A 12,171-nucleotide genomic window follows, 5' to 3' on the forward strand; every position below is an offset into this window, starting at 1 on the left:
TACAAACTCTCACCCCAGTGAGACTTGCGCTGGCCAGCAATAATCTCCATTGAACTCAGGGTGTTTAGTTTCTGCTGTTCCTTGAACTGAGCTAAATGAGGAAAGTCCATTGTCCACAAGTGGAACGATAAGGTTTTGTGATCCTGTCATTCTGACTCTCCCAAGGACATTTCCCTGAAGATGTTGGATTCCTGTCTCTGCCTTGGAGAAGCTGAATTGAATACCATCCATACAGAAACCCCAGGTCTGTGTTTACTCATTCATCAGTTATTACTGTTGGAGCTCATCATGCTGAGTGAACACAGGGTGCCAATAGTGAGGGAGAAGGGTGTGCATTACTGTAGGAGCTTGGTGGTCAGATACCAGCTGAGAGGCAAGCAGCATCAGTGACTGTGAGCAGACCCAGCCAAACGTTGACTAGTTACTGTCCAAGCTCTTTTGCTGCTTGGGTAGTGACCAATTACAGAGTAATAAATATAGGGAGGGGAGATAAATTCAAACAATGAGAAGTCAGAGATAGGGGATTTAACATTGATCCTCCTGGTTGCCCTGTTGCGGGATCAGGGGCTGGAGCCGTGGCAGTGAGAAGTGCTGCCCCTTGCACAGCCCAGAGTCTTGGAGCACAATCCGGTGAATACTGCAGGGAGCCAGGGTCTCAAAGAGGCAGCTGAGTAACTGATCCACCTGGTTAAGAGAAAACACAGTGACTGGTGACCATTCATTCACTAACACAGAGGCTGAGTTACAACAGCGGTCTCTGCTTCTCCCAGGGTGGGGAGGTGATTAGAGAGATTGAGGTGAAGGAACCCTTAGGAGGCAGTGATCATAACATGATTGAGTTCACTGTGAAATTAGAAAAAGAGAAGCCGAAATCTGATGTGCCGGTATTTCAGTGGAGTAAAGGAAATTACAGTGGCATGAGAGAGGAACTGGCCAAAGTTGACTGGAAAGGGACACTGCCGGGAAAGACGGCAGAGCAGCAGTGGCTGGAGTTTATGCGAGAAATGAGGAAGGTGCAAGACAGGTATATTCCAAAAAAGAAGAAATTTTCGAGTGGAAAAAGGATGCAACCGAGGTTGACAAGAGAAGTCAAAGCCAAAGTTAAAGCAAAGGAGAGGGCATACAAGGAAGCAAAAAGTAGTGGGAAGACAGAGGATTGGGAAGTTTTTAAAACCTTACAAAAGGAAACCAAGAAGGTCATTAAGAGAGAAAAGATTAACTATGAAAGGAAGCTAGCAAATAATATCAAAAAGGATACTAAAAGCTTTTTCAAGTATATAAAGAGTAAAAGACAGGTGAGAGTAGATATAGGACCGATAGAAAATGATGCTGGAGAAATTGTAATGGGAGGTAAGGAGATGGCAGAGGAACTGAATGAGTATTTTGCATCAGTCTTCACTGAGGAAGACAGCAGTATACCGGACACTCAAGGGTGGCAGGGAAGAGAAGTGTGCACAGTCAAAATTACGACAGAGAAAGTACTCAGGAAGCTGAATAGGCTAAAGGTAGATAAATCTCCTGGACCAGATGGAATGCACCCTCGTATTCTGAAGGAAGTAGCTGTGGAGATTGCGGAGGCATTAGCGATGATCTTTCAAAATCAAGGAAGGTAGTGCACCCATGGCTGATGAGAAATTAGGGATAGTATCAATTCCAAAGAAGAAGCATACAAATTAACCAGAAAAAGTGGCTTACCTGAGGACTGGGAGAAATTCAGAGTTCAGCAGAGGAGGACAAAGGGCTTAATTAGGAAGGGGAAAAAAGATTATGAGAGAAAACTGGCAGGGAACATAAAAACTGACTGTAAAAGCTTTTATAGATATGTAAAAAGGAAAAGACTGGTAAAGACAAATGTAGGTTCCCTACAGACAGAAACAGGTGAATTGATTATGGGGAGCAAGGACATGGCAGACCAATTGAATAATTACTTTGGTTCTGTCTTCACTAAGGAGGACATAAATAATCTTCCAGAAATAGTAGGGGACAGAGGGTCCAGTGAGATGGAGGAACTGAGCGAAATACATGTTAGTAGGGAAGTGGTGTTAGGTAAATTGAAGGGATTAAAGGCAGATAAATCCCCAGGGCCAGATGGTCTGCATCCCACAGTGCTTAAGGAAGTAGCCCAAGAAATAGTGGATGCATTAGTGATAATTTTTCAAAACTTGTTAGATTCTGGACTAGTTCCTGAGGATTGGAGGGTGGCTAATGTAACCCCACTTTTTAAAAAAGGAGGGAGAGAGAAACCGGGGAATTATAGACCGGTTAGCCTAACGTCAGTGGTGGGGAAACTGCTGGAGTCAGTTATCAAAGATGTGATAACAGCACATTTGGAAAGTGGTGAAATCATCGGACAAAGTCAGCATGGATTTGTGAAAGGAAAATCATGTCTGACGAATCTCATAGAATTTTTTGAGGATGTAACTAGTAGGGTGGATAGGGGAGAACCAGTGGATGTGGTATATTTGGATTTTCAAAAGGCTTTTGACAAGGTCCCACACAGGAGATTAGTGTGCAAACTTAAAGCACACGGTATTGGGGGTAAGGTATTGATGTGGATAGAGAATTGGTTAGCAGACAGGAAGCAAAGAGTGGGAATAAACGGGACCTTTTCAGAATGGCAGGCGGTGACTAGTGGGGTACCGCAAGGCTCAGTGCTGGGACCCCAGTTATTTACAATATATATTAGTGACTTGGATGAGGGAATTAAATGCAGCATCTCCAAGTTTGCGGATGACACGAAGCTGGGTGGCAGTGTTAGCTGTGAGGAGGATGCTAAGAGGATGCAGAGTGACTTGGATAGGTTGGGTGAGTGGGCAAATTCATGGCAGATGCAATTTAATGTGGATAAATGTGAAGTTATCCACTTTGGTGGCAAAAATAGGAAAACAGATTATTATCTGAATGGTGGCCGATTAGGAAAAGGGGAGGTGCAACGAGACCTGGGGTGTCATTATAAACCAGTCATTGAAAGTGGACATGCAGGTACAGCAGGCGGTGAAAAAGGCGAATGGTATGCTGGCATTTATAGCGAGAGGATTGGAGTACAGGAGCAGGGAGGTACTACTGCAGTTGTACAAGGCCTTGGTGAGACCACACCTGGAGTATTGTGTGCAGTTTTGGTCCCCTAATCTGAGGAAAGACATCCTTGCCATAGAGGGAGTACAAAGAAGGTTCACCAGATTGATTCCTGGGATGGCAGGACTTTCATATGAAGAAAGACTGGATGAACTGGGCTTGTACTCGTTGGAATTTAGAAGATTGAGGGGGGATCTGATTGAAACGTATAAAATCCTAAAGGGATTGGACAGGCTAGATGCAGGAAGATTGCTCCTGATGTTGGGGAAGTCCAGAACGAGGGGTCACAGTTTGAGGATAAAGGGGAAGCCTTTTAGGGCCGAGATTAGGAAAAACTTCTTCACACAGAGAGTGGTGAATCTGTGGAATTCTCTGCCACAGGAAACAGTTGAGGCCAGTTCATTGGCTATATTTAAGAGGGAGTTAGATATGGCCCTTGTGGCTACGGGCATCAGGGGGTATGGAGGGAAGGCTGGTGCAGGGTTCTGAGTTGGATGATCAGCCATGATCATAATAAATGGCAGTGCAGGCTCGAAGGGCCGAATGGCCTACTCCTGCACCTATTTTCTATGTTTCTATGTTTAAAAGTCTATAGATTCTGGCATGGTTCCAGAAGACTGGAAGATTGCAAATGTCACTCCGCTATTTAAGAAGGGGGCAAGGAAGCAAAAAGGAAATTATAGACCTATTAGCTTGACATCGGTGGTTGGGAAGTTGTTGGAGTCGATTGTCAAGGATGAGGTTACAGAGTACCTGGAGGCGTATGACAAGATAGGCAGAACTCAGAATGGATTCCTTATAGGAAAATCCTGCCTGACAAACCTGTTACAATTTTTTGAGGAAATTACCAGTAGGCTAGACAAGGGAGATGCAGTGGATGTTGTATATTTGGATTTTCAGAAGGCCTTTGACAAGGTGCCACACATGAGGCCACTTAACAAGATAAGAGCCCATGGAATTACAGGAAAGTTACATATGTGGATAGAGCGTTGGCTGATTGGCAGGAAACAGAGAGGGGGAATAAAGGGATCCTATTCTGGTTGGCTGCCGGTTACCAGTGGTCCACAGGGATCAGTGTTGGGGCTGCTTCTTTTTACATTGTACATCAACGATTTGGATTATGGAATAGATGGCTTTGTGGCTAAGTTTGCTGATGATACGAAGATAGGTGGAGGGGCCGGTAGTGCTGAGGAAACTTGGATAGATTGGAAGAATGGGCAGAGAAGTGGCAAATGAAGTACAATGTTGGAAAGTGTATGGTTATGCACTTTGGCAGAAAAAATAAACGGGCAGACTATTATTTAAATGGGGAAAGAATTCAAAGTTCTGAGATGCAATGGGACTTGGGAGTCCTCGTACAGGATACCCTTAAAGTTAACCTCCAGGTTGAGTCAGTAGTGAAGAAGGCGAATGCAAAGTTGGCATTCATTTCTAGAGGAATAGATTATAGGAGCAGGGATGTGATGTTGAGGCTCTATAAGGTGCTGGTGAGACCTCACTTGGAGTACTGTGGGCAGTTTTGGTCTCCTTATTTAAGAAAGGATATGCTGACATTGGAGAGGGTACAGAGAAGATTCACTAGAATGATTCCAGGAATGAGAGGGTTAACATATGAGGAACGTTTGTCCGCTCTTGGACTGTATTCCTTGGAGTTTAGAAGAATGAGGGGAGACCTCATAGAAACATTTCGAATGTTAAAAGGCATGGACAGAGTGGATGTGGCAAAGTTGTTTCCCATGATGGGGGAGTCTAGTACGAGAGGGCATGACTTAAGGATTGAAGGGCGCCCTTTCAGAACAGGAATGCAAGGAAATTTTTTTAGTCAGAGGGTGGTGAATCTATGGAATTTGTTGCCATGGGCAGCAGTGGAGGCCAAGTCATTGGGTGTATTTAAGGCAGAGATTGATAGGTATCTGAGTAGCCAGGGTATCAAAGGTTATGGTGAGAAGGCGGGGGAGTGGGACTAAATGGGAGAATGGATCAGCTCATGATAAAATGGCGCAGCAGACTCGATGGGCTGAATGGCTGACTTCTGCTCCTTTGTCTTATGGTCTTATGGTTTGTGGAGCTCATTTGGCCGTATTCTATCCAAGGAAGCTGGACATTAAAATAAGCTGTGATTTACATCAAATGTTGTGTAAAGGATGTAGCTACTATTGGTTTACCAGGGAAATATAATAAAATTCTAAAACAGCCCGTTCTCAGTCTACAGCAGACCTTAGAAGAAAGTGGCACGGCAATGACTGCTGTTACCTCACCGTTCCTGGATCCCAGAGTCAATTCTGAATTTGGGTGTTGCCTGTGCAGAGTTTGTACATTTTCTCCATGACTACCAGTATTCGATATTTGACAGCACCAGTGGAAGGCTAGCACCAGAGGGCACAGCCTCAGAATAGAGGGACGTCCCTTTAGAACAGAGATGAGGAGGAATTTCTTTAGCTAGAGGGTGGTGAATCTGTGGAATTCATTGCCACGGACAATTGTGGAGGCTAAGTTATCGGGTATATCTAAAGCAGAGATTGAAAGTTTCTTGATTAGTCAGGGCATCAAAGGTTATGGGGCAAAGGCAGGAGAATGGTTTGAGAAGAATAATAATCAGCCATGATGGAATGGCCTAATTCTGCTCCACCATCATGGCTGATTACAGTGAGTTAATTCTTTTCCTTTGATTCATTCAGTTTAATATTAATGTCATAATTGAAAAACTCCCTGTGTGAGTGAGACACAAGACACAACCAGAGTCAGTGGTTCCATAAATGAAGCAGGCACACATTGGAAAGTCTATGTGCGTGTGTGCACGCGTGTTTGTATGGAGTTGACTACTTGCCTGTGACTCAGTCCTGGGATAGATGAAATGCTGCAGACAGTCCTGGAGGTTCAGTTTTTCCCAGTCAAGACTGAAACACAAGGCAGCCAATTTGTGATTGCTACATTTCAGTTATTGAGTTAAACTGCTACATTTCTGTCTTGAGAGTTGCCTTCTCTGAGAGTCTGGATTTTGAATGAGGAAGGGATGGATTAGAAGGGGCTGCCTTGGGTGATGAAAAATTACATCCATTGGCATTATTTTGCTGTGGGACAGTTACATTTTGTGAGTTCTAATCATTCACTGGGGGAGGCTTGTAATCTCATTAGTCTGTCTTGTTTGGGATTGAGGGAAAACCATATGGGAGCCCTGTAATTCTGGAGTGAGGCAGGAGAACACAGCAATGGCAGAATTCTGGGCACTATCTCTGCAGGCAGAGTGCCACCAGTCACAGCCATGGGTATTGAAATTTCTGGATTAAAACCAGCAACATTCCCACCTGAAACAATATTCAGTGAGAGCCCGGCACATCAGGTGGCCTTGTACTGAGAGGCACAACCAGTGTGTCATTAACTCTGCTGGAGTTTCCATTTCTCTCCACTTAGAAGGAAAAGCCATGCGACTAGGACTTTATCCTCTGGAACACAGCAGATTGAGGGGTGACTTAATAGATCAAAAAGAGTTTAGATAGGGAGGATGCACAGTTGTTTTCCCAGGGAGGAATTGCTAAAAACAAGAGAACATGGGTTTAAGATCAGAGGCGAGAGATTTAAAAGGGTCATGTGTATTTGGAATGAGCTGCCAGAAATAGATGGCACATTAACAACATTTAAAAAGTATCTAGATAAGTACATGGATAGGAGAGTTTTAGAGGGATGTGGGCAGATGGGACTAGTTTATTGGGCAACACAAGTCAGCATAGATTAGTTGGGCCAAAGGGCCTGTTTCCAAGTACAGCCTCTCCCAATCTCTTCATCCTTACGTAGAGGAACTAAAGGCTACAGTGCAGCTAAAAGATGTGACAGCTTTCCTCACCTTTTCAGCAGTGGATCAAAGCAGCAGACACCATTGTCCCTCTCCAGAGCCAGGATCAGACAGGGGCCGCTTGTGAGCAGAGCACACTAGAGGGAGAGAAGAGTTATAGGTATGTGGAATTAAACAGTGACCCAGCAGCACAACCTATACACATCCCCAATACACAGGCACAGGAGGTAAAGTTTTCTGGGTCAACAGTAATTAATGTATCAGACAAGTTGTCTGTTCCACCTACTACAAGTCTCCTGGTCGAGAATGGACTTCCCTCTACTTACAACTTGGAGCTGAGTGCACTCTCAAAACAGTGACAAACATTTAACAATGCCATGTAAATTCAGAAAAGTCAACTAGAGTAACTAACACAAGATCAAGAAATAAGAGTGCAAGGAAAGGCAACGAGGATGAATTTGAAGAAAAGCAAGGTTACACCTTCCAGAAAGAGCAAATTACACCAGGAGGCTGAGTAGTGAGCTGCCCACGTGTCTGAGTGCATCTTTAGAGCAGGAGCTGTGTTTCCATGTGGAGCAGAGAAAAGCTGGAGGACATTCTAGTAAGGTGGACACCTAAAAATCAGTGTGGGGAATTCAGGACAAATCTCTTGGCCTGAGAGCAGGGATCACATGAAGCTCACTCATACTTGCAGTGCTCATCAGCATAGATCTGAGGAGAGGCTACAAAGGCAGGAGGGGATAGGACAGACTGAGCTGGACTGTGGACCAGATGGTTTGAGTGTCTTGTCTCTGTACTCTATCTGTAACAGTCAGGCTGACATACAATTAACAGAATGGAAATACTAGTTTTGCAACTTCCCCAACACCATGGAAACTCCAGTTACATAGAACAATACAGCACAGCAACACACATCAAAGTTGCTGGTGAACGCAGCAGGCCAGGCAACATCTCTAGGAAGAGGTACAGTCGACGTTTCAGGCCGAGACCCTTCGTCAGGACTAACTGAGGGAAGAGTTAGTAAGAAATTTGAAAGTGGGAGCAGGAACAGACCATTTGGCCCACAATGTTGTGCTGAACCAGCTATAAAGCAAATCAAAAACACCCGAACACTAATCCCTCCTACCTATACCATGTCCATATCCCTCCATCTTCCCTACGTCCATGTGCCTATCCAAATGTCTCTTAAAAGCCTCTAATGTATTTGTCCCTATACCATACCAGGTGGTACAGACCAGGCATTCATGACTCTCTGAGTAAAAAAGTTACCCCTCACATCCCTCTTGAAACATTGACTGTACTCTTTTCCTAGATGCTGCCTGGCCTGCTGAGTTCCTCTAGTATTTTGTGTGCGTTGCTCAGATTTCCAGCATCTGCAGATTTTCTCTTGTTTGAACATGGAAACTGCTCCGTCTTTGCCCATCCCACACCTTTCTCCTGCCTTGTGAATGGCATCTTTCAGAGTCTAAAGTTTGCAGCAACAATCAACCTGCTGGAGGAACTCAGTGGGTTGAGCAGCTTCTGTGGGAGGGGGAAGGAAATGTCACATTAAGGGCCAAAAAACAAACATCAGCAATTCCTTTCCTCCCACAGACACTAGTCGACCTGCTGAGTTTCTCCAGATCCCAGCGTCTACTGTAGCCAGTATCTCCTGTTTTGACGTTTTGTGCTTAGGATTTCTAGGTATGAATGGCTCACTACCCTTCCACAGATCCTGTGCACTGCCTACAGTTTTCTGAACACTAACATTTAGAATATAAAATGTCTCTGGTAGAACATAAGAGAGGCTTACCGTGGCTGAAATATTGTCCATGGTGATGAGCTTTGCCACGTGCTGAGCCTGTATCTGGTCAAGGATGCTCATCCTTGCCCCGGTGACCTGGAAGCCACAGCTGGCCAGCTGGTCCAGCACCTCAATGTAGGCTGGGTGGTGGCAGCTACAGATGAGAGGAGCAGCTAACAGCAGACACATGGTTTGGCAGAGAGCTCGGGACAGCAGTATTCCTGCCAGGTAGGGGAGAAGAGAGAGGATCAGTGCTTAAACCTGATACAACTGGCAGGGAAATTAGAGTAATGTTCCAGCTTCGAACAGCTGAGACCCGGTCTAAAAACATCACAATATAAAGATGAATGATTTGCTTTACTGTATTTGTCACATGTACATTGAAACATACAGTGAAATGCAATGTTTGTGTCCACAACCAAAACAGTCTGAGCCTGGGACCATCACAGCATGCTCACAACTTGATACCCCAGCCCGTAAGACCACAAAACTATCAAACATCAGAGCAAAATTAGGCCACTCAGCCATAAGACCAGAAGATATAGGAGCAGAATGAGGCCATTTGGCCCATCGAGTCTGCTCCATCACGTCATCATGGCTGATCCAATTTTCCACTCAGCACCAGTCTCCTGCCATCTCTCTGTATCCCTCAAGCCCTGACCAGTCAGGAATCTATTAACATCTGCCTTAAGTATACACAAAGATCTGGCCTCCACAGCTGCCTGTGGCAAAGAATTCCACAGATTCACCACCCTCTGGCTAAAGAAATTCCTTCCCATCACTTTTCTAAAAGGACGTCCCCCTATTTTGAGGCTGTGTTCTCTGGTGTTAAGGCTCTCCAGCTATAGGAAACATCCTCTGCACATCCACTCTATCAAGGCCTTTCACCATTCGATAGGTTTAAATGAGGTCACCCTTCATTCTTCTGAATTCGAGTGAATACAGGCCCAGAGTCATCAAATGCTCTTCATATGACAAGTCATTCAATCTGGCCTATAGTTTCCTTTCTTCTGCCCCCCTCCCTTCTTAAAGAGTGGTGTGACATTTGCAATTTTCCAGTATTCTGGAACCATTCCAAAATCTATTGATTCTTGAAAGATTATTACTAATGCCTCCACAATCTCTTCAGCCACCTCTTTCAGAGCCCTGGGATGTATACTATCTGGTCCAGGTGGCTTATCTACCTTCAGGCTTTTCAGTTTCCCAAGAACCTTCTCCCTAGTAATGGTAACTTCACACAATTCTGCCGCCTGACACTCTTGAATTTCTGGCATATTGCTAGTGTCTTCAAAAGTGAAGAATTGCACAATATACTTATTAAGTTTCCAGCGGTCCTATAGCCACCCTCATCTCTCTTTTACTCTTTATACTGTACATAGAAAACCTACAGCACAATACAGGCCCTTCAACCCACAAAGCTGTGCTGAACATGTACTTACTTCAGAAATTACCTAGGGTTACCCATAGCCCTCTACTTTTCTAAGCTCCATGTACCTATCCAGGAGTCTCTTAAAAGACCCGATCGTTTCCGCCTCCATCACTGTCGCTGGCAGCCCATTCCACGCACTCACCACTCTCTGTCTAAAAAATTTACACCTGCCATCCCCTCTGTACCTACTTCCAAACAAACACCTTAAAGCTGTGCCCTCTCATGTTAGCCATTTCGGCCCTGGGAAAAGGCCTCTGACTATCCACACAATCAATGCCTCTCATCATCTTATACACCTCTGTCAGGTCCTCTCTCATCCTCCGTTGCTCCAAGGAGAAAAGGCCGAGTTCACTCAACCTATTTTCATAAGGCATGCTCCCCAATCCAGGCAACATCCTTGTAAATCTCCTCTGCACATTTCTATAGTTTCCACATCCTTCCTGTAGTGAGGTGACCAGAACTGAGCGCAGTGCTCCAGCCCACGGTTGATGAAGGCCAATGCATAGGACACTCAAAACTGCTGCACAAGTTGACTCTGTGGTTAAGAAGGCATACAGTGCGTTGGCCTTCATCAACCGTGGGATTGAGTTTAAGAGCTGAGAGGTAATGTTACAGCTATATAGGACCCTGGTCAGACCCCACTTGGAGTACTGAGGCTTTTTCCCAGGGCTGAAATGGCTAACACGAGAGGGCACCATTTTAAGGTGCTTGGAAGTAGGTACAGAGGAGATGTCAGGTGTAATTTTTTTAATGCAGTGAGTGGTGAGTATGCCAGCGATGGTGGTGGAGGCGGGTACGATAGGTTATTTTAAGAGACTCCTGAATAGGTACATGGAGCTTAGAAAAATAGAGGGCTATGGGTAACCCTAGGTAATGTCTAAAGTTAGTACCTGTTCAGCACAGCATTGTGGGCTGAAGGGCCTGTATTATGCTGTAGGTTTTCTATGTTTCTAAGTATCTCTACTATCTCCCCTGGTTCCATACACATTTTTCCACTGTCACACTTGATTGGTCCTATTCTTTCACGTCTTATCCTCTTGCTCTTCACATACTTATAGAATACCTTAGGATTTTACTTATTCCTGCTCACCAAGGCCTTCTCATGGCCCCTTCTGGCTCTCCTGATCTCATTTTTAAGCTTCTTCCCACTAACCTTATATCTGAAAAAATTTTTGGTATCCTTTTATATTATTGGCTAGCTTACCTTCATATTTCATTTTATATCTCCTTAAAGCTTTTTAGTTGCCTTCTGATGGGTTTTAAAAGCTTCCCAATCCTCACACTTCCCACTAATTTTTGCTCTACTATATGGCCACTCTTTTGTTTTTATGCTGTCTTTGTCTTCCCTTGTCAGCCATGGTTGCCTAATCCTCCCTTTAGAATAATTCTTCATCTTTGGGATGTACCTATCCGGCCTCTGAATTGACCCCAGAAACTCCAGCCATCACTGTTCTGCCACCGTCCCTGCTTGTGTCCCCTTCTAATCAACTTTAATGAGCACCTCTTTCACGCCTCTGTAATTCCCTTTACTCCACTGTAATACTGATACATCTGACCTCATCTTCTGTCTTTCAAACTGCAGAGTGAATTCTACCATGTTATGATCGCTATCTCTAAGATACCTTAAGCTCTCTAATCAAATCTGGTTCATCACACAACAGCCAATCCAGAATTGCCTTTCCCCTAGTGGGCACTCCACCATAAGCTGCTTTCAAAAGAAATCTTGTACAAATTCCCTCTCTTCAGAATCAGCACCAACTTGATTTTTCCTATCTACCTGCATACTGAAATCCCCCATGACCATCACAACATTGCCCTTATTACATACCTTTTCTATTTCCTGTTGAAATGTATGTCCTATATCCTGACTACTGTTCAGAGGCCTGTATATAACTCCTATCAGGGTCTTTTTACCCTTGCAGTTTCTTAACTCTGCCCACAAGGATTCTACATCTTCTGATCCTACGTCACCTCTTTCTAAGGATTTCATTCCAATTTTTTATCCAACAGAGCCACCCCACCTCCTCTGCCTGTACTTTTGATACATGTATCCTTGAATGTTAAGCTCCCAACTATGATCTTTCAGCCACAGCA

The 12,171-nt window shown here is 44.4% G+C and overlaps 1 protein-coding gene across 2 annotated transcripts in view; it reads right to left on the bottom strand.

The window, feature by feature from the left end:
- Positions 1–224: 224 nt before the first annotated feature.
- The window catches only part of LOC134351425 (dynein axonemal assembly factor 8), a 167,145-nt gene continuing 155,198 nt past the window's right edge, over positions 225–12,171 (bottom strand). For both annotated transcript variants that reach the window (XM_063057534.1, XM_063057533.1), the window contains exons 29-32: positions 8,658–8,869; positions 6,917–7,002; positions 5,903–5,972; positions 225–684 (exon numbers count right to left, since the gene is read on the bottom strand). In XM_063057534.1, the coding sequence (XP_062913604.1) occupies positions 526–684; positions 5,903–5,972; positions 6,917–7,002; positions 8,658–8,869 (527 nt within the window). In that variant the 3' untranslated portion in view covers positions 225–525. The remainder of the gene's footprint in view (positions 685–5,902; positions 5,973–6,916; positions 7,003–8,657; positions 8,870–12,171) is intronic.

Source organism: Mobula hypostoma, chromosome 9 (genome assembly GCF_963921235.1).
Source record: "Mobula hypostoma chromosome 9, sMobHyp1.1, whole genome shotgun sequence".
NCBI classification, from domain to species: domain Eukaryota; kingdom Metazoa; phylum Chordata; class Chondrichthyes; order Myliobatiformes; family Myliobatidae; genus Mobula; species Mobula hypostoma.